General features: G+C 40.5%; 1 protein-coding gene and 1 long non-coding RNA gene across 4 annotated transcripts in view; one reads left to right on the top strand and one right to left on the bottom strand.

Annotated features, from left to right (window-relative positions):
• Positions 1 to 19787, top strand: part of Rab3b (RAB3B, member RAS oncogene family) — a 64216-nt gene extending 44429 nt beyond the window's left edge. For 2 of the 3 annotated variants that reach the window (XM_040288668.2, XM_021726840.3), the window contains exons 3-5: positions 2303 to 2421; positions 5962 to 6086; positions 15463 to 19787. In XM_040288668.2, coding sequence (XP_040144602.1) covers positions 2303 to 2421; positions 5962 to 6086; positions 15463 to 15650 — 432 coding nt within the window. In that variant the 3' untranslated portion in view covers positions 15651 to 19787. The remainder of the gene's footprint in view (positions 1 to 2302; positions 2422 to 5961; positions 6087 to 15462) is intronic. The other variant, XM_005326076.4, reaches the window with a different exon arrangement.
• The window catches only part of LOC120890765 (uncharacterized), a 107006-nt gene that overhangs the window by 34994 nt on the left and 50857 nt on the right, over positions 1 to 21155 (bottom strand). The gene's annotated exons all lie outside the window — the stretch shown is intronic.

Here is a 21155-nt window from a genome sequence, read left to right as displayed (position 1 = left end):
TTGTGCTCCATTTGTGTACAATGAATTGAAATGCATTCTGCTGTCATGCATAACAAATTAGAACAAATAATAAAAATAAGAAAGTCCCTATTGTCCTCACTGTATTGCCAAATAAGCACTTCCTCAGGCAATGCTCCCAGGCTCAGTGCAGAGTCTACCTATGGAAATAGGTATGCTGTCTTCCACATATTTCTGGTTCTACTTCTGGGTATGTTATGAGATTGTATTTTTTTACCCCCTGGAATTTGGGTGTGGATACCTGACTTGCTTTGGTTAGTGAAGTGGGAAAGTAGAAATTTTACAGGCCAACACATGACTCACGCACTATCTTTCCTTTTGGAAGTTCTCTGTCAGTCTTTATCCTGGAATCAGAAGGACACAAAGCAGAACACCCATTCAACCCTTAGTGGGCATATACCAACAATGAAAAATAAAACTTTGTGTTCAAACTGCTGAGATTTGGAGATTGCTTGTAACTGAAGAGTCCTAACTCGTATAAAATATGTTACCTCTGCTTTGATATCTTCCATAACTTCCCCAAACCAGTATGTTTCTCCTTACCTGAACTTATATTTCACATTTTCTCTGTGTCATTTATCTGGTTCTGATGACATACTGTCTCATATTGCTAATTATCAGTTCACTGGTATGTCTTAACCACTTTCACAATTCTACAGAGGCTTCCTGAGAACAGGGGTGGTTCTTGTTCCATTTAAAAAAAATATTGTTTTAAACATTGATGGGCCTTTATTTTGTTCACTTATTTATATGCGGTGCTGAGAATCAAACCCAGTGCCTTACACATGTTAGGCAAGCACTCTACTGAACCACAATCCCAGCTCCTCTAGTACCATTTTTGTATCACACAAAGTATGGTCGTGGGTAAGGCAATATATCATAATGGATATAGGAGTAGGATAGACTTGATTTGAATCTTGGTTCTGACATGTATTGGATAATCTCTCTGAATCTGTTTCCTCATCTATCAGATGAGTATCATAACACATCTAGGTTGATTTTTCTTAAGTTTCTTGATACAAGTGCAATGCATATACAAATAATGACACTCTGTAATTATTATTGTGATCATTTCTTATTTTTATTATTATTATAGATGGTATTCCATAAATGCCTTTGGATAAATCATTAGATTTAGAATCAGATGTCCTGCATTCAAGGCCTCATTTTTTAAAAATTATTTTTGTTTTAGTTGTTGATAAACATTTTTATTTTTTTTATCTATTTATATATGGTGCTGAGAACCAAACCCAGTGCCTCACACATACCAGGCAAGTGCACTACTGCTGAGCCCCAGCCCCAGCCCTCAAGGCCTCATTTTGTCAGCAGTAATTCTTGTCTGTTATTCAGAGATAATATCTATTATTGGTGTGTTTTCTTTAATAGTTTTTATTTCCACATATAAATTTGTGGTATTGATACTATATCACATCTATAAGCATTGTCCCATGTCAATAAGTATTCTTATATTCATTTACATAAAAATTCTTATATTTTAACCATTTTCCTCTTGTTGAATATATAAATTGATGAAAAATAAGGCCATACCACATTTGTGTGTAAATATTTATCTGATTTTTGTAGGAAAATATTTAGAAGGAATATTCTGGGGCCAAGGGTATTAACATTTTTAATGGTATTGAAACTTCCAAATTGCTTTCCAAAAAGGTTTAACAAAAGTTCTGCTCCCACAAACAAGTTTGTACATTTCAATGCATCCTCATCTATAATGAGAACTATTATTAAGAATAAGATTAGGGCTGGGGTTGTGGCTCAGAAGTAGAGCACTCGCCTAGTATATATGAGGCACGGGGTTTGATCCTCAGCACCACATAAAAACCACCTACAACTAAAAAATAAGAATTTTTTTTCAAAAGAAAAAGATTAAAGCTTTTGGGGTGGAGCTGAGATTGTGGCTCAGTGGTGGAGTGCTTGCCTTGCATGTGGGTTTGATACTCAGCACCACATAAAATAAGTAAATAAATTAAAGGTATTGTGTCCACTTAAAAAAAGATTAAGGCTTTTAACATAATAATTATTTATTATATTTGTATTTCCTTGTAGAAGCTATTCATGTCTTGCCAATTTTGATTGGGATTTTAATTATTTTCTTATTTTTATGAGGTTTTAAAAATCATTTTATTCTAGTCACAAGCACAATACATAATAAACACTCCTTAAATATGCCTTAGATTATGAGTTAATTGTCTTGGGGGACATTTTAGGAACCAAGGCAGACTTTCTAGGAAGCTGACTTTTTCCTTTTCCCCCTTTTTCCATCTAGGACACAGCTGGACAGGAGCGGTATCGGACCATCACTACAGCCTATTACCGTGGGGCCATGGGCTTCATTCTCATGTATGACATCACCAATGAAGAGTCATTCAATGCTGTTCAGGACTGGTACAAAACTCATTTATTCATTCATTCACTTGGCAAACTGTTCATGAAAATCTCACGTGCACTAGGCTTTATACTGTAAATTAGGGAAAGCCAGATGACTCATACATGGCTCCTGCTCTCACGGAATTCTCAGATGAGAGAAGTCAGAGTAGGAAGCAGACTACAAGAATATTATGTGACAGGTACAGTGATGAATTGAGACATCAGGATTGTGGGAACCCAGGGGAGGGCTGTCTATCTCAGTTTAGAGAAAGAAAATGTCTTGAGGTTGATGACACATTCACTACATTTTGTAAACTGAACAGGAGTTAGCTTGAGGGATAAATAGATAAGAATTTTCAGAGAAAGAATATAGATGTGCAAAGATAAGAAGCTGGTGAGAGGGGAAAGAAGAGCACAGATCATGAAAGATTTTATATGGTGGGGTTTGGATTTTATCTCATAGGTGACAACATTTGAAATGAAAATCAACAAATTCAGATTTATGTTTCAGGAAGATTATTCTATAATCTCCACTGTCTATAGTGGAGAGTGAATTCACACGACACTTCACTATCCCTGGGCTGGGTTTGGGGCCTAATAGCAAATCTAGTTCAAGTTCATGAAGGTTCAATTTGCAATAGAAATCAGTACACTGAGCAAATAATGTCTTTTCTTGGGGAGTTACTTACATGGAGAAAGGAGGAGAAGGGAATGGACATGTGACAGGGAAAGGCCAATTCCTAGTGCCTTTAATCAAAGGAGGATGTGAGAAGGTGAGATGTCTGTGCCATGGCTGTTCTTCAGAATCAGAGAATTGGGTGAGCCAGGTACCCAGCTAGAATGCTGGCCAGTGCCAAGCCTTTCTCTTGTTATCTTTTGCCCATAGCTGTTATATTAGTTAGTTTTCTGTTGCTATAGCAAAATACCTGAGGCTGGATACTTTATAAAGAAAAGAAGTTTATTTTGCTCACAGTTTTGGAGGTTGAAAGTCCACACAGTATGTCACTGGCTTTGGCATGGGTTCTCCTGGCTACATCATGTCATGACAGATGGCATCAAGACAGGAACATGAGCAAAAGGGAGAGAGCACATGGTAAGAAAGGAAGCCAGAGAGAGATTGGGAGGGGACTGGTCTTGCTGCTTTATGAAACCTCTCACAAAGAACTAACCAGAGTCCCTCAAGAATTATATCCATTCCTTTAGAGGGAAGTTCCCTTAATGACCTAATTATTTCCTACTAGGCCTCACTTATTAAAGGTCCACCAGTTCTTAACATTATCACCCTGGGAACCAAGCTTCCAACTCATGAACTCTTTGGGGACAAACTACATCTAAACCATAGCAGCTTGAGGACTTCCCTCTTTCCAAAGAGTAGTTGTCATGATTATGTGAAGCATTATTGGCTACTTGGAGCCTTGAACTGGGTGTGATCTTACAGGCTGCCTGCTCCATTCCTCTGTTGTGACCAACAGTCCAAGATGCCATCATTCCTGGGAACCTGTGTTCTTTTTTCTGCCTCTCAGTCATCATCCTCTTTCCCCTTTTCTCCCCTTCCTTTTTAACAACTTCTTCGCTCTACTGTCCTTCTTTCTCCTTTCCTTCTTCTCTTTTCTCTTCCTCTTCTCTTTATTCTTTTCAGTTATGATTTTTTTCCTCTTCCTCACTCCTTCCCTCTCCATTTTCTCTCTCTTACCACACCTCCCACAGAGTGATTAGCCTTATAAGTGTCTCCACACTGCTCATTCCTGGCCCCTTTTCTCCCCTCCATCAGTCTCTGTTCATTCTTTCTCAAGAACACGGTGACTTTAACACCTGGTGAAGACTTTTCCAAGAATAACCTGAGCTTGTTTCTAATCTGGGAGCTGAGAGAGGATGGCATGGGAGGAGGGAGGAAGATAAAAGGAAGAGTAACATGGAGAGATAGGAGAGTTGGCTTCAGGTACCTGCCTTGAATCCAAAGACTCCAAAGCTCTGGCCTTTGAGTTTTCCTTCTAGGCAACTTGGTCTTAGCCTAGTCTCCACCTGCCATCAAAGCTCCAGTGCCCAAATGAGGCCTGAATCTTTGTGGGCCTACAACAAATAGTGATTGAGTGAATTCCATCCTTCAAGGGAATGGCTTCTTACTATAGATGATGATTGGTGATGGGACCTGTTTTAGTAGCAGGTTCAATAATAGGTCTAGGTTGCAGTTAGGGTTCATGTAGATTGAATCTCAGTATCAGAATAGAGTCAATTCAAGATATGATTCAGGATTAACCATCTGCTGATCCAGACAGTCACCAACACCATGTCTGTTCTGTACAAGGTGCTGGCATCCCAAAGATGAATACACTTATACCTGCACTCAGACAGAGACAGATAAATTTAACCAAGTATAATAGGTGCCATGGTGAAGGTACAGGGTTTTCATATGATGAGGTGGTTGGGACAGAGACCCATCCACGAACACAAAATGATGTCTCTACAATGTTAGGATCCTACTTTATTCCCTCTGCTAAAATTTTGTTTCTAAGGTTAGAAATAATGGCCATTTACTTTTAAAAATTTAAGGACAAACATTTGACATATATTTTTTAAAATTTTCATAATCATCTTATATGAAGGAAGTCACTGTTGATATTTTGGCATCTACAAATAATCATGACCTAATGCCTGGTTTGAGGAAGGAGTGAGACTTGTGAGGCAGGATGAGGTACAATGAGCCTGGAGAGACCTGACATGAATGGTTTTGAACTGAAGAACCTGGACTTGATCACAGCTAGTCTGGGACCCTCTAGAGAAGATTTTTTAAAAAAAATCTTTTTTCTGGGATATGGCTCAAGCGGTAGCGCTGCTCACCTGGCATGCATGGGGTGCTGGGTTCGATCCTCAGCACCACATAAAAATAAAATAAAGATGTTGTGTCCACTGAAAATTAAAAAACGAGAAAGGTCTAAAAATATTTTTAAAAAGGCCACATCGTAGTCAGATACACATTTTAAAATGAGCTCTCTGCCCAGTGAGAAGATTGACAAAATATTAAAGGACTCCAAAGAGATGGGTGAGTTTGCAGCCAAGGTTTGGGGGTCAGAATCTGTGACAGCCAGCGTGGGTAGGTATGTGTGTGTCTGTCCTCAGCTAAATAAATTGGCAGCAACTCACTAGTTTTGTGAAGGGAAACTGCTTCTTGGACTTTTGAAATTCCCTTTTCAACCTAGGAGGATGTGTGCCTTAGTCATTTTGAGCTGTTATAACAAGAATATCAGTGGTTTAATTGACGAACAGTTATTTCTCACAGTTCTGAAGACTAGGAAGTCTGAGACCAAGATACCAGTATATCCATCCAGTGTCTAAAGACAGCCTCCTTCTGATTGTATCATTACATGGCTGAGAGAGAGCACATTCTATCTCTCTCTCCTTGTAAGGACACTAATCCCATTTACTGGGGCTCTATCTTCATGTCATTATTAGCTTCAAGAGGCTCCACCTCTAAAACCATTACAAGTAGGGTTGGGCTCAACTTGTGAATGTGAGAGACACAAACTTTCCATCTATAGCATATTTCTCTCTCTATTTTAGGGCTACTCAGATCAAGACCTACTCCTGGGACAATGCACAGGTTATTCTGGTGGGGAACAAATGTGACATGGAAGAAGAGAGAGTTGTTCCCACCGAGAAGGGCCGGCTCCTTGCAGAGCAACTTGGTATGTACATGATGCATGTGTGTATGTGTGCATATATGTATGGATATATATGTGTTGCATAAATATATTTTATAATAAAAATTGGGCCAAAATATTGCCTTTAAGCTTCCTAGAGAACATTGCAAAGAGGGAATGTTCTTAATATAAAAACAAACCTATTTTTCCAGAGAAGCATTGCTCTTCATTGGCAAATACAGAGAAGACTCTCTATACTGAATGTGACCATGTCCTTGTAAAACCTTCCAACAACACTGAACATCATAGATTGTTTCTTAATATTTCTTTCAATGTAAACTGATGGTTCTCACCAAACCACAATTCACAACAAAAGTAACTATATAGAAGGCAAAACTATGTGGTTTGCATATGAAACTCAGTGATGCTTTTTCCAAGGTTGGAGCATTTTGTTCCTATACTCCACTGAGGCCCAGGTACCCAGGCATGTTTCAGTGGCCACATAGAGGAACCCATACCTACTTTGCCTAAAAGAGCAGTTTTGGGGGCTGGGGATGTGGCTCAAGCGGTAGCGCGCTCGCCTGGCATGCGTGCGGCCCGGGTTCGATCCTCAGCACCACATACCAGCAAAGATGTTGTGTCCGCCGAGAACTGAAGGGTGAATATTAAAAATTCTCTCTTTAAAAAAAAAAAAAGAGCAGTTTTGATTTTGTTTTATTGTAACTATTGGAATTCAATCTAGGAGTTCCATGTCTGTAGAATATATGAAATCTTCCTCTAGAGGAAAAGATGGACTGTTGGACTTTTAGCCAGTCTAAGTATGTATAAATACTATCACACCTTAAATGTTTTGTTTGTTTTGAAATACTGGGGATTGAACTCAGGGGCACTCAACCACTGAGCCACATCCCCAGCCCTATTTTTTATGTTTTTTTAGAGGGTCTCACTGAGTTGCTTAGTGCCTCGCCATTGCTGAGGCTGGCTTTGAACTCATAATCCTCCTGCCTTAGCCTCCTGAGCTGCTGGAATTACAGGCATGCACCACTGTGTCTGGCAAATGTTTTAAGTGTTAAGGAACAGGGAACATAAAGTTATATTCTCTGACAGTTTCTGAAGTACAAATGTGAATTATGTGTTAAATATTTGTATTATGTGTATTAGAAGAGAGAGAGAGAGAGAGAGAGAGAGAGAGAGAGAGAGAGAGAGAGAGAGAGAGGGAGGGAGGGAGAGGTGTTATGTGTCCTCATCCTTATTCTCCAAAGTGGACTGGACTAGAAATTAGCACACTGTAAAGGCCTAATAAATGGGGTAGTTGGGTCATCTTGGGCCTTGCTGTTCCTACTGTATTACAAAGGTTCTCAGGTTCCAGAAAGTGCCTCCTCTTGGTTCACAGAACAGTAAGCATGTGGTAAAGCCCACACTTGGATAACTTCAGGTTATCCCATTATACCTTCAATCCACAGTCCCCTGAGACACTGCCAGCACACAGGAATGCAGATAGAAAATGAGCTAATTCTTAGTGCAGGATTTAGGGAGGTACTTGAAGAAGGCCTTAATGAATTGGTTAAATTTGGGTAGATCAAAGTTACCTATCTCTGTCCTACACAACTTTCTGAGCTTTCCTCTATTGTTTATTAGAATTTGCCTATTTACATATTTATCTCTTTCTTCCTAGCCCTTAAGAAAAGAGAATATGTCTGATTTGTTTCATTATCTCAAGCATCCAGCACAGGGTAGATATTCATTCATATGTTTCACTTATTCATTGAAAAATGTTTATTAGACACATACTCTGTATCAGGTTCTGTCCTGTCACTCAGGATATAATAGTGAACAAAACAGTTGTAATTCTTACCATCATGGAACTAGCATGGAAAGAGACATTAAACAAATAACTATATAAATAAACCTAGAGTCCAGGGAGGCTAGTAAAAAAAAAGAAATGTGCTTCTGCCTATAAGAAAAAGAGAGAGTGTTTAAAATGTGGGCTTGAAATGTATACTAGCATAGTGTAGTGGGAAAGTGCATCCAGACTAGGAGTTAGGAGCTTTTTGCTTCTGACCTTGAACATCTTGCTTCCTCTCTCTGGGTCTGTTTGTCTGTTTGAAAAATGGGGTGTGGATTAGTTGAATGAGTGGCTCTATTTAGATATATCCAACTTTGATTTTTTTTTAAAATTTTTGATACCAGGGATTGAACCCAGGGGCACTTAACCACTATGCCATATACCCACCTTTTTTGTATTTTATTTAGAGACAGGGTCTCACTGTGTTGCTCAGAGCCTCACTAAATTGCTGAGGCTGGCTTTGAGCTCTCGATCCTCCTGCTTCAGCCTCCAGAGCTGCTGGAATTACAGGCATGTGCCACCATGCTTGATTTCATTTTTTAAAATTACCTTTATTTTGTTTATTTAGTTTGTTACATGGTGCTGAGGATTGAACCCAGTGTCTCATGCATGCTAGGCAAGGGCTCTGCCACCGAGTCCCAGCCCTGATTTCATTTTGATTCACACAATTCCCCTACTTATTACTCACCCCACAGACCCTTTTTACTTTGCCTTGCTTATTTTATGTGTTCACTAAATATTTGGAGGGTTGAGATGAATTATAGAAACCTTATATCATTGAGCCTGGTTGAAGAGAAACAAAGACCTAGTTGGCATTGATAATAACTAACAGTGATGTAACTCACAATGTGCTTTCATAGCAATTTTCTTGTGCCCTTCATCCTCACACCCAGCTAGTTAGATGGCATTATCATCAGTTGTTTCTGTACCTGTACAGTTGCATGTTACCAGCCCTGCAGTAAATCAGTGATTTTACTGAAGAAGAAGCTGAGTCCAGACCACTCATGTTTCTTGCACATATTGAGCCATGCCAGATCCCATGTCTATTTTTGAACTTTAAGATAATGTAGCTATTCTAAGCCATATAAGTAGTAGATGGCAGTCTCAGTATTCAAACTCAGTCTTTAGACTCAAATCTTAATATTGTTATTTTGTCATCCAATAGTGTTTCCCCCAAAGCCTGCCATGATTTCTCTTTAAATTTTTACCTCAGTCACAATATTAATGATATTGCTTTAGAATATGTTGTGGTAACAACAAACCAGGTGAGCTTACATGATAAGGGTCTACTTCTCACTCATATTATGTACCAGCTGCAAGTCAGTTGTGACTCCATTCCTGTGCCTTCTTACTCTGAGATCCAACCCAGAATGGCTAAACTATGCAGCTTCTTTTGGGACTTGGGTCACATTACTTCTGCCCATATCCATTGGTCAAAGTAAGTCCTATCATCAACCTAATGTTGATGGGATGGGAGATATATTCCTCCCACAAGGAGACACAGCAAGCCAGTTTCCAATAGGTAGAGATGTAAAATCTCTTGTAGGTTAGGCAGTGTATAACTGAATGCATGATGGATTGAATTGAATTCTAGTCACTGAATGCATGATGGATCCTGGGGCCACAGAGGTGAATGGGTTCCCTACCCATAAGAAACTTATTGACGGGCTAGGGCTGGGGCTAGGGCTCAGCGGTAGTGCACTTGCCTGGCATGTGTGAGGTACAGGGTTTGATTCTCAGCACCACATATAAATAAATAAAGGTCTTTCGACAACTAAAAAATATTTTTTAAAAAAATAAACTTATTGACTAGGGAAACAAAAATCTTAAAGAGAAAATTTTAATATTCTTTGAGTAGGTGGTTGTGCCAGTCCTTAAACTGTTTGTTATCATTCCTTCTCCCATTCTTTCTTTATCCTACAACCCTCTCCAAACTCTTATTCTGTGGGCACTTTTCCCACTACCCTATGCTGGTATACATGTGTTTCAAGACCACATTTTAAACACTCTCTTTCCCTTGCAGGCAGAAACATGCTTCCTTTTTACTAGCCTCCCTGGGCTCTGGCCAGAGTTATCTCCAATCATATCCAGGAAAGGGATGAGAAGCCCCTTTCTGAAGATCATGTGGAGGCAGAGACCCTAAAATATTATGCTTCCTGGAACTGGAGTCCCTGGATGGCTACTTCAGCAGTGGCTGCTCCTCTTCTCTGACTCTTACTCCATTGGTTCCAGCTTTCTTTGCCTCTAATAATACTATTTTTCCCCCACTGGTAATCTCTGGGTTTCCTCTATTGTATTCAGCTTCTCAGTTCTTCCATCACCTATGTAACCAATGTCCTCTGGATTATATGCTAAGAGAAGTTCCCATTTCCTTGGTTGAAATCTGTTTGAAACAATGAGCAAAGTGCTATTGGGGGTAGAGGGGAGAGGTACATTGTATGCAAAGATGAAGCTCGAGAAGTATACAGAGGCCAGGCCATGCAGGGTTGCTATGGTGTGGATGTAGTCTGAGGGCCTTCCAAGGGTCCACTGTGATGGAAGACTTTGTCCCCAGGGTGGCCAAATTGGAAGTTAGTGAAATCTTTATGAGGTGGAGCCAGGTAGAAGATTTAGGTCATTGAGGGTGTGCTCTTGGAAGGAAGCTTGCAGGACACTCTTGAGTTCTCTTGAGAGGGTTGTCATAAAAGTAGCAAACCTGGCCCCACCCAGCTCTCACTGCCTCCTAGTTCAAGATATATAATTTTCTTGCCCCCCCACACACTTCCACCATTGTTATTATCCATAAAATGATGCAGTTAAGGGACAGCCCTTACCACAAAGCCTAAGGACTTTGAACCTCCAGAACTGTGATCCAAATAAACCTCTTTTCTTCTAAGAAGTTTATGTCAAATATTTTGTTATAGTGATGAAAAATTGACTAATGTAAGGGTCTTGAGTTTTGAGCCAGTGTGGCTGATATAAAATTAATAAGACCACTTTCAGTTCTAAAGCTGCAAATCCAAGTCAAAATAGTTCAAGTTATAAGACAAGGGCATAGCTGAAGCAAAATGGAAAAGGAAAATGGAAATTAAATGGTCAAGAAATTAATAGGCCAAGGTATTGGATCGATTGTTCACATGAAATTCAGGGTACCTGAGAATAAGAGTAAGCCTAGGGTAGAAAGGAAGTGAGTCCCTTGCCAAAATTGTCAATGACAAGAGAATTGTGAGTTGAAGAATGATAAATGATGGAGATGAGGAGGTATCAGAGTAGGATGAAGAAGGGATTTGAAAATAATAATAGTGGAGAAATATTTTAGAGCAGTGTCAGAATGAGGAGAGTTAAATTTAGCTAGTTGTAAATTTCTGAATAAAATCTGAGGTCAAGTTCAGAAGAAGGCAATGTAGACACACAGTCTGTGGATGCATAACAACTGCCTTTGGACAGGAAAAGTAGACACCATCATAGGGGAACATAATAGAGTGATTTAAGAATTGGGCTACAAATAAGACAGCAGAAATCTCATTGTTCTGAAGCCAATTAGAGGGAAGAAATGAATGGGGGTGAGGAATGGCTAGTCTGCTTAATTGGTTGTCAACTTTCTAGCCTCACTAGATTCTCAGACCATGAGAATCTTTATTAATGAACCTGAGGAAAAGGTTACCACCAGGGCCTACTGATAAAGGGCCTTCCAGGAGTCTGACAGTAATTGGGTGGGGGTAATTGGGAGTTATTCTGACCTGACTAGACCCATGAGTTGGTAGCTTGAATCAGAGTTCTCAGTACTTTGGGTATCTTTGAGAAGACAGTGAATTCATCTCCTTGGCATGACATATAAGCTCTTTACGTTAGCTTCCTACTGATTTCATCTCTCACCATTTTGGGTTTTTGCTCTAATGATAATAAACTACTATTCTCCTTCTAGCATATATCAATGCTGTGTTTTTGCCCATTATTTATGCTCATGCCATTTCCCCTGCCTGGTGTGCTACACATGTATGTTCTCATGTGAATACTCAGTCATATGTCTTCATCTAGCTGATATCTGGTTTCTTGGAGAAATCTTCCCTAGCCCCCAGACTTGGTGAGGAATTTTCTCTGTACCCTTGCATCCCTTACCTTTCCACTGTTTCAGCACTTAATCTCTAAAATGTTGTTGAAGTGTCTCTCCTACACACTAGACTAGGAGCTCCTCAAGGGTAGGAACTGTGTCTGATTCACTTCAGGGTCCCCACAGCCCAGCACAGGGTTTTCCATGCTGAGCTAAGCTTTCATGAGCCCCAATGTCTGTACCTTGCCCTCCCTGCTCATTCCAACCTCCTTCATTCAACAAATACTCACTGAGCACCTACTACTCCACTGGTCTTGAGTTCTGATGATGACTGGCACAGTCCCTGCTTGGGGAGCTCCCAGTCAAATGGATTTTTACCACACAAGGAATGAGTTATAAGGCAGAGGGAATCACTGGGGAAATGAACCACACCGAAGCTGGGTCCTGAAGAATGAGAAGTTAGGTGAAGAGTTTTGTTTAGTTCTGACATTAAAATTCACATCCCCAGTAACTTCAGAAAATTTCCTTTCCCTCTCCTCTCCTCCTCTTCTGAATTCCTGTATGGCCTCTGGTTCTTCTAATTGTGTTAGAATGTTATGGCTTGTTCTGTCACTGTTCCAACTGAGAGTGAGACAAAGAGGCATAACAGAGTCCTCCTTTATGCTCCATCTCTGAGCTTCAGTTTTCCTATCTACAAATTATGAGTGATAAACCCTGCCTTGGCTTACCTACCTCGCAAGGTTTTCTAAAATTGTATTTGTGCACTGTTAAGAACAATGCAGAAGTGAGGAATGGACTCTCTTATTAGCGTGGCTTCTCCACAGGTAGATTTGATCTCTTTGTGTTCCTGACACTCAACATCAAACCTGGTGCAACATCTGTACAGTAAGAACTGGTTTATTGATTGACCATGAATGATGAAGAACCAGAGGGCTTCCCCGAAGACAATGGAAGGGTAGAGACTATAGTGGGAGGAGAAAATATGGGAAGGGGAATTGCCATGTATTCCATGTGAATCACTTCACATAGTTTTGTGAGTTTAATTCTCATTAATACTCTATGAGGTATATAGCACTGACCCCATTTTACAGAAAAGGACATGGAGGCTGAAGGTCATTAGGGAATTTCCCTGAGGTCACAGAGCTAGTAACTGACAGGCTGTATTAAAATCCAGGCTGGCTCTCAGGCCTTTTCTCAATGCCCACCTTCCAATGTGTCATGTCCTTCCCTCAGAGTCAGTTCTTCAGAAGGAATTGGTGCCTTTGGCTTTGACCTATTTTCTTACCTTCATCTATAGTGATGGTGAAAGCCTACTTACAACTTTATCTGTTTGCTCCTTTCTTAGGCGAGCAATACACTCCCCTCCACATGCCCAAACACTGCCACTTGCCATAAGCCAGTCAAAATACCAAGGAGCTAATTTTTGTGGTATTCATTAAGGAAAAGCTATATGCTGAGGGGTCTCTGATGCTGAGGATAATGAGCCAGCAGCTGCCTTCTTCTTCTTTGTCACATATCCACAATTAGCGAGCACTTCTGCAGCTTGCTTTTCTCAGGTCAGGAACTCAGCCACCGGAGAGGCTAGCAGCTGGAGCTGGGCTGGCAGGAGCTGTGAGTGCCTTTATGCCGGGAAGGCTGAGAAAAGGAGCCTCATTTGTACTTAGGGCCTCAGGCTGCTCTGTGGAAGGTGGAGTAACAGATGGGAGGTGGGAGGAAGAAAGATATTCTCCCCTTTGTGGGAAGAGATGATAAAAGAGGGAGAAAGATATAGAGGTGAGAGGAGCAAGGTGAAAGAAGAGCAGAAAGAAACGTTATAACAGGCAACTTTTGTTCAGCAATTTATCCATTTTCTCAATCCTCCCAAGTGCTCTCAGTAGGAAGACTCTGTTGTTATTCCTACTTGACAAATGAGTAGCCTGAGAATCAGATAGGTTAAGTGATTCAGACACTGTGGTAGTAAGATCAAGCAAACAGACTTTAAAGGAAGAAAAAAGATATGATCAAGAAGAAAGAATGCCAAGTGAAAGGAAGAAATGAGAGGCAGGGCTCTATATAGACTTCAGATTCAGGCAAACACAGGTATAAACCTGATTTCCACTAACACAGCCACATGTATGAGTGTTACACAGAACTTTGAAGCCTTTGTCTTCTCATTTGTAAATTGGAGATGATGACAGGCTCTTGTGAGGATTAAGTAATGATATTTTAAAGCTCCTAACATAGATAGTAGATGCTCAACAGAAAGTGAAAGGAACATAAGGGGGAAATGAGCTAAATGAAAAGAAAAAGAAAAAAGGAAGAGAGGCTTTTGAAAAGAAATGAAGACTTGGAAGGAAGGAAGAAAAAGGGGAGGGAATGGGCTGCCCTGGGGACATGATGGGAAAGGCAGCTTCTGCTTCTGAGGGCTGCTACCAACCTGGTCAGGATTCCTCAGGTGGGACAGGCCACATTGTCTGAACTAGGAGGGCCTTGGATTGTTTCTCTTGGGACAACCAAGTGTTATTCATTGTCACAGAAAGAGATCTCAAAAACCAGACAAGAATGTGGCACACCTCAGGCAGTTTCCCTTGGGCCTTTTATTGGGCTTTTGAGGGGAAGGAAAGATCTACAGAATCATTTTAGTGGATTTTAGGCTTTAGGGAGGAGGAACCTCACTAAATGGAGACAAGCCAGTGTGTTTGTGGGTAGAAAGGATCAAATAAACTTCACTTATTCATTGTGGCACTTTTTTTTTTCTACTGAGAACTGAACCTAGGGGTGCTGAGCTGTATCCCCAGTCCTTTTTTATTTTGAGACAGGGTTTCAAGTTTTTGAGGCTGACCTTAAACTTGTGATACTCCTGTCTTAGCCTCCAAGTCACTGGGATAACAAGCATACACCACCATGCCCAGCTCATTGTGGCTCTTGGGCTGCCTCCCAGAGCCCAGATTAGAGCTGGCTGGACTGGGGTGAGTGAGAAGCAGGGGAAAGAGGAAAATCCCTGGACAAAACATCCAAAACTGAGGCTTCTCATACTGGTGTTTTTACTTATCTTGGGCAAGCCAGCTAAATTCCCTAGGCCACAGTGTCAGCACTAGTGATATGGAGAGGATAATATGAAAAGCAAATGAGATAATGGATGTACTAAATGCTTTAAGAAGTATAAATGCTCAAATATTTAAGCAAACACCTTATGACACTCCTTCTGTGTCAGGAATAGGGCCATATACTTCACATGCATTATCTTGTTTTGTACTTGAAATAACTCTGTGAGGTAGGTAAAATTATCACTATTTACAACCCTGGTTGATTTGTAAAGAGAAAAGTGATTTGCATGGGACTAAATAGCTGGGTCAATGGTAGATTGTCTGACTCTACAACCTGTACAGGTAACCCCTGCCCTATACTGTCTCCTTGAAGCAGTACCCTCTGCCTGTGGAATTAGGCCTCCTCACTTCACTTCTGAGTGCAGGCCATATTGATCCAGAGTACCCCCTGCTGGGGGCACAAAAAGGTTCCAGCTGAAGGAATGGGGAAACTATGTACCTGTGTCTCTTCTCTCCTAGGGTTTGACTTCTTTGAAGCCAGTGCCAAGGAGAACATCAGTGTGAGGCAGGCCTTCGAGCGCCTGGTGGATGCCATTTGTGATAAGATGTCTGATTCGCTGGACACGGACCCCTCTGTGCTGGGTGCCTCTAAGAATACACGTCTCTCGGACACCCCACCACTGCTGCAGCAGAACTGCTCATGCTAGGCAAGGCTCACTCTCCAAGCCTACCCCTGTTGTGCCCCCATGTGCACTTTGCTTCTCCTTGTTATACATTGTCCATTCCTAGCCCCCAGCAAGCTGAGTTGCTGCTGTTCTTTGCCATCCCCTGGGGAGTTCTCTGCAGGTGGCCCCAATTATAGATGCTCAGTACTAGACTAACAGCACAGGACATGGCATGGGTGGAGATTCCCTTTAAAAACTCCATTTTATGAAGAGGATTTAAATCAGGGACTTGTGAAGAGTTTACTTTCTGCCTTTATGATGACATTTCCTCCATTTACTAAAATTTGTCACACACCCACACTTTTCAGGAGCTGGCCAAATGTGTAAAGTGAGTCCTACCTCTACAGCTAATCCTATTAAAGAAAACTTCCCAAAGTACAACCTTCTTGCTTCATATCAGGCTCCCTGTGGAGTTTTTTCTCACCACAGTCAAGCTTTGGCTCACAAAGTCCCATGCTTGTTACAATGGATGCCCACAGGGCCTGGGCAGTTGCTGTGGTGACAGGCCAGCACTAATCTCTGGAGAGCTCAGACTTTCTAGTGATGCTGAAGGAGCAAAGGCTGAGTCAGAAATATACTTAAAAGGATTATCTCCTGCAAATGTCAAAGGTACCTGCTATATGAAATAGCAAGCAATGAGTGCAAGAAAGAGAAAAAGAAATAACAGGCAAGATAAAGAATGGGTCATAAGTTTCATATTTTGCTTCTTTCCAGCTGGTTCTTGATTGTGGGGACTCCATGAAATTGATCTTTGGATCTTAGGCTCCGAGGACCTGAAAATTTTAAGAGTTGGTGAGATACCTAAATTTACCTAGTCTAATTAGTCAGTCCCAACCATCTCACCTCTTGATAAGTGGCTGTCAGGCCCTGCAGCCAATTCTCTTTCTTTTAAAGCACAACTTTCATGCAGGGACCCCATCCTTGCACAGCTCTCAGACTTAGAAAATTTTCCTTGCTTCAAGCTGGAATCTACCTCTTGTAGATTCTTCTTCCCCTTCCCACCCCAATGGTATCAGCTCTGCTGTCAGAGATCTTGCTGCCTCTGCTCTTTCTGCCCATGATACCCTCCAATAATTTGAGAACAAGAATAATGACCTCTAGGACTTACTTTTTCTCTATATCAAATCCCCCTAAACTTCTGTTGTTCTTCATAGGGTCTTTCTCCCATCCTGCCCCTTTCCTCTAACCCACTTGTCAGCTACTTCTGAGCAGTCCACTGAGAAATGTGAGCCAAAGCAGAATAAATCAAAAGGGGAATGACCCTGAAAAACTCGGGGAAAACTGAACACAGAGGTCCCAATATCAATCCTGTTGTCCTGGGAGTGACACCTTGGTGTCTACCAAAGAGCCCATTCTGGTGGAAGCCCCTTAATTAAGCAAAACAACAACAACCAAACCAACCTAACCCAAAACAATAGATACTCTGAAGCCTGAATGGAATAGTTTATGATTCCAGCTTGTGGACACAGGGACACATTTGGAGTTATCTGAAGTAATAACATGGAACTAGCAATGATTTCTGAAAATGTTTCCTCTCAACCATGGCCCAAATCCTCAGCCTTCTCTCTCCTACTCTAACGTGCCATTTCAAAAGTCAGTGTGTGTTTAGGGAAAGAGCCTTTTCTCAGTTTTCTTTCTATTTCAAACACATCTCATTGTCCTAGGAAAATGCATTAGCTGGCAACAGGTCAAATGACCACATAAAAGAATCATCCAGAGTCATCTCTATGGAAATGTTGCTTTTTTTGATGCAATGCAGAGGACAAAATTTGGACTTGCAGTTAGGAGACCTGGACCCTGCCATTTAATTATGTGTGGCTCTGAACCAGCTACCTCCCATCTCTGAGTCTTGATTTTTCACTTATAAAGTGGGGATTTTATTTGCATGATCTTAGGTCTCTTCAGGCACAAATAATTCTGTGATTTTTTTTTTTTACCTTCAGCATTTTGGTTCATCTTTAGAACGAATCTGAGCGATCAGGATTATCATCCCAATGCTATTTCAACTAACACAGATGTCATGCTTACTCTGCACTAGACATTGTTCCAAGCACTTTATACATATTAACTCATTTATCTACCTAACATCTTTGTGAGGAAGGCATTGTAATTGACCTCATTTAAACATGAGGAAATTGGGCTAGGGGTGCGGCTCAGAAATGTATTTGCTTTAGCATGCATGAGACCCTAGGTTCAATCCTCTGCACTGCAAAAATAAAATTAAATTAAAAAGATGAGGAAAAGAAGGTACAAAGGGTTCTTGTTTGCCTAAGGTCGCATAATGAATAAATGGTTGGGGGGCGGGTTCCAGGTTGTGGGCTACAAGTTCTGTGTTCTTAACCACATTTTATATTTCATCTCCTTTAGATAGATATTATTCAGACAAGTTAAGAAACTTGAGCAAGATCACACAAGCATGAGAGACACGTTAGGATACAATGCCAGGGCCATCAGATTGCAGATACACTGGAGAAAAGACTTATGTCTTTAATCTGTTAACAAATTGCTCAACTACTCAGACTAATGCGAGGTGATGGATGTCTCATGCTCAGGAAAGCAGAGTTAGTCTCCCAGGCAACCAGATCCCATGGGCCTAAATAGAAAATGCCCAGTGCTTCTCATGGCCAAGTACTGGCTTTTCCTACATTTGCCTCTGTCAGGTTATACTTATCTGACTCTCATGCAATGATTTGAGCAGCCTTCATGCTACTGCAATGGGGCATGTTAGGGGTTTGACTTGATTGACTTCTCTGATCATGGAAATATATATTCCCTTCTCAGGGGTTTGGTTCTAGATGTGTATGTGTGTGTGTGTGTGTGTGTGTGTGTGTGTTTTGTTTTTTGTTATTGTTGTTTTGGACTTGGGGATTGAATTTAGGGATTCTCTACCACTGAGCCACATGCCCAGTCCATTTTATTTTTTATTTTGAGACAGAGTCTCACTAAGATGCTTAATGCCTCACTAATTTGCTGAGGCTGGTCTAGAACTTGCAATCCTCCCGAGTTGCTAGAATTATAGGTGTGAACCACCATGCCCAGCCTGGGATGTGCTTTAAAATTTTTATTTTATTTTATTTTTTTAGTTGTAGATGGATACAATACCTTTATTTTATTTTATTTTATTTTTATGCTGTGCTAAGGATTGAACCCAGTGCCTCACACATGCTGGGCTTTTGAGCTACAACCTCAGCCCTGGGATGTGCTTTTTACTCCATAAAATTGCATACAGTGTCATGGATGATTACTATTTTCTCTGGGCATCTACCTTAGTAGTAGGATTTCAGGCCAAGGTCCCTACTCTGGATATTTTAGTAACTATATCCAATAGTCTGTTCTCTCCTACTGAACATCCAAAGATTAACTGTTTTACTTAAAACTGTTATAAAGTCTTTAAAAGGCAGGAGCCAGTCAAGGGAGCAAGAATCTTCACAACAGATGGAATCAAGAGTTAAATGTTCTAGTGGCAAACTCTTCTCCTGGGCAACAAACAGACCTGCTTGTTAGATGGCAATTCCCCAGCCCTGCTCTGTGACCTCTTTTCTGTTGAGTGGAAGGCAGCAGCTTCCAGCTGATTGCAGTGCAATGTTCATCAATCACAGTAATAGGGCAATTAACCACCAAGGTTCAAGCAAAATAATATGTGCTAGTGGCAACTTGTCCTGGATTTCATCTTTCTAAACAATCCAAATAAAAGAAGATTAAAAAAAACCTCTTGACCTTTAAAGAGGCAAAAATAGGCTGTGAGTGCAACAGTATTGTAGTTGTTTTATATAATTTGTTGAAAATGCATGTGTATCTGTAAATACAAAATTATGTGTGACTTATTATGTTTTCTCAGTCTGTAGCATTACTAATGGGGAGCAGCAGTGGGGTAGAGTTACTGAAGGGGCACAAGTTCATCAAATACTAAAGTTGGAAAGAAACTAAGAGAATATCCTGTGTTATAGAAGGGAATGTTGAGTTCAAGAAAGGGAGGAAATCTAATTGCCCTAAGAGTCCATTATTAATGAAGCTAGGACTAGGTCTTGGATCACCTGCAAGAAGAAATTCACCTATTCTGAGTATCTACTATGGACCCAACATTATTAAAGACTGAATAAATATAAACAAATCAAATGATCCCTGCCTACAAGTAACTGATTAATGGAGGTGCTTAGAAGAATATTTTATTTCTAAGATATTATTATTCCAATTTGGCAGGCAAGCAACATGGTCCTGGAAAAAATTTAATATACATCATCTGAACCCACCTCTGTCTGACTTATGCTCTTTAAGTTTTCTTCTTTTGTCTCAGATGTATAGTTGATGGGTTGGTGGTTGTGATAGACTCCCAAGGATTCTCAGAGTTAAATAACCTTAGTTAAACCATTGTTTCCAGTTGCTTTGTAACTATAGGCTTGTAACAAAGAATGAGATGAGCATCCTCCAGAACCAGACTCTCCCACTCTTATCACTTAATCCTGCCCCAAAGCTCCTTCCTTGGATGTTAAATTTCCTGAAGTGTTTGACTTTGTTTGCCAACAGTTTGGGGGAAGGAAAAGAAATTACAACAATCAGTGTCCTGGGATCTCATCAATTTCAGATTTTCTATCCTAAGCTTATACCCAACTATCTACCATAGTTGAAGAATCAAGTAACATCCTGAGGTTGGAAGTATGAACAAAAACTGGCCTGTGAGACAAAAATACAGTTAAGTGATTTAAAAAAAAATTTTTTAGTGGGCTGGGGTTGTGACTCGGTGGTAGAGGATTCGCCTAGCAGGTGCAAGGCCCTGGGTTTGATCCTTAGTACCACATACAAATAAATAAATAAAGGTATTGTGTCTATCTACAACTAAAAATATTTATTTTTAATATTTATCTTTATTTGTAATTAGACACAATAACTTTATTTTATTTATTTATTTGTATGTGGTGCTGAGGATCGAACCCAGGGCCTCCCACCTGCTAGGCGAGCACTCTACCGCTGAACCACAATCTCAGCCCCAAGTGATGTTTTTTTAAAGGACTAAATCCTTTATGTTAAGTAGGCAAAACTCAAATTTATTCAATCAACAAATTACGTGCCAGGATACAGTCAGTGTCATTTTAGACACAGTCCTGACCTTGAAGCATATAACTTCATAGTTTAGTCTAGACATTGTCAAGTCATCACTCAAATATGGTTACCAAGTACCTCTGAAGGAAACCTACATAGTACTATGAGAACACATGCCTAGGAAACCTGAATCACTTTTGTGGAGCTTTCTGATTTCTAGAGACCTAGAAGACTCCACTGCCTCCAAGTTATTCTATTACCTATGGGCTTTGCTTTACATTACTCAGTTAATCTTTCATCTTTTAATTTCAACTTTTTTAAAAAATATTTTTGAGTTGTTGATGGACTTTATTTTATTTATTTGTACATGGTGCTGAGAATCAAACTGGGTGCCTCACGCATGCTAGGCAAGTGCACTACCACTGAGCCACAACCCCAGCCCCAAGTTCC

The sequence above is a fragment of the Ictidomys tridecemlineatus genome, chromosome 11, assembly GCF_052094955.1.
Source record: "Ictidomys tridecemlineatus isolate mIctTri1 chromosome 11, mIctTri1.hap1, whole genome shotgun sequence".
NCBI classification, from domain to species: Eukaryota; Metazoa; Chordata; class Mammalia; order Rodentia; family Sciuridae; genus Ictidomys; species Ictidomys tridecemlineatus.
This window is presented reverse-complemented; position numbering and strand designations above follow the sequence as displayed.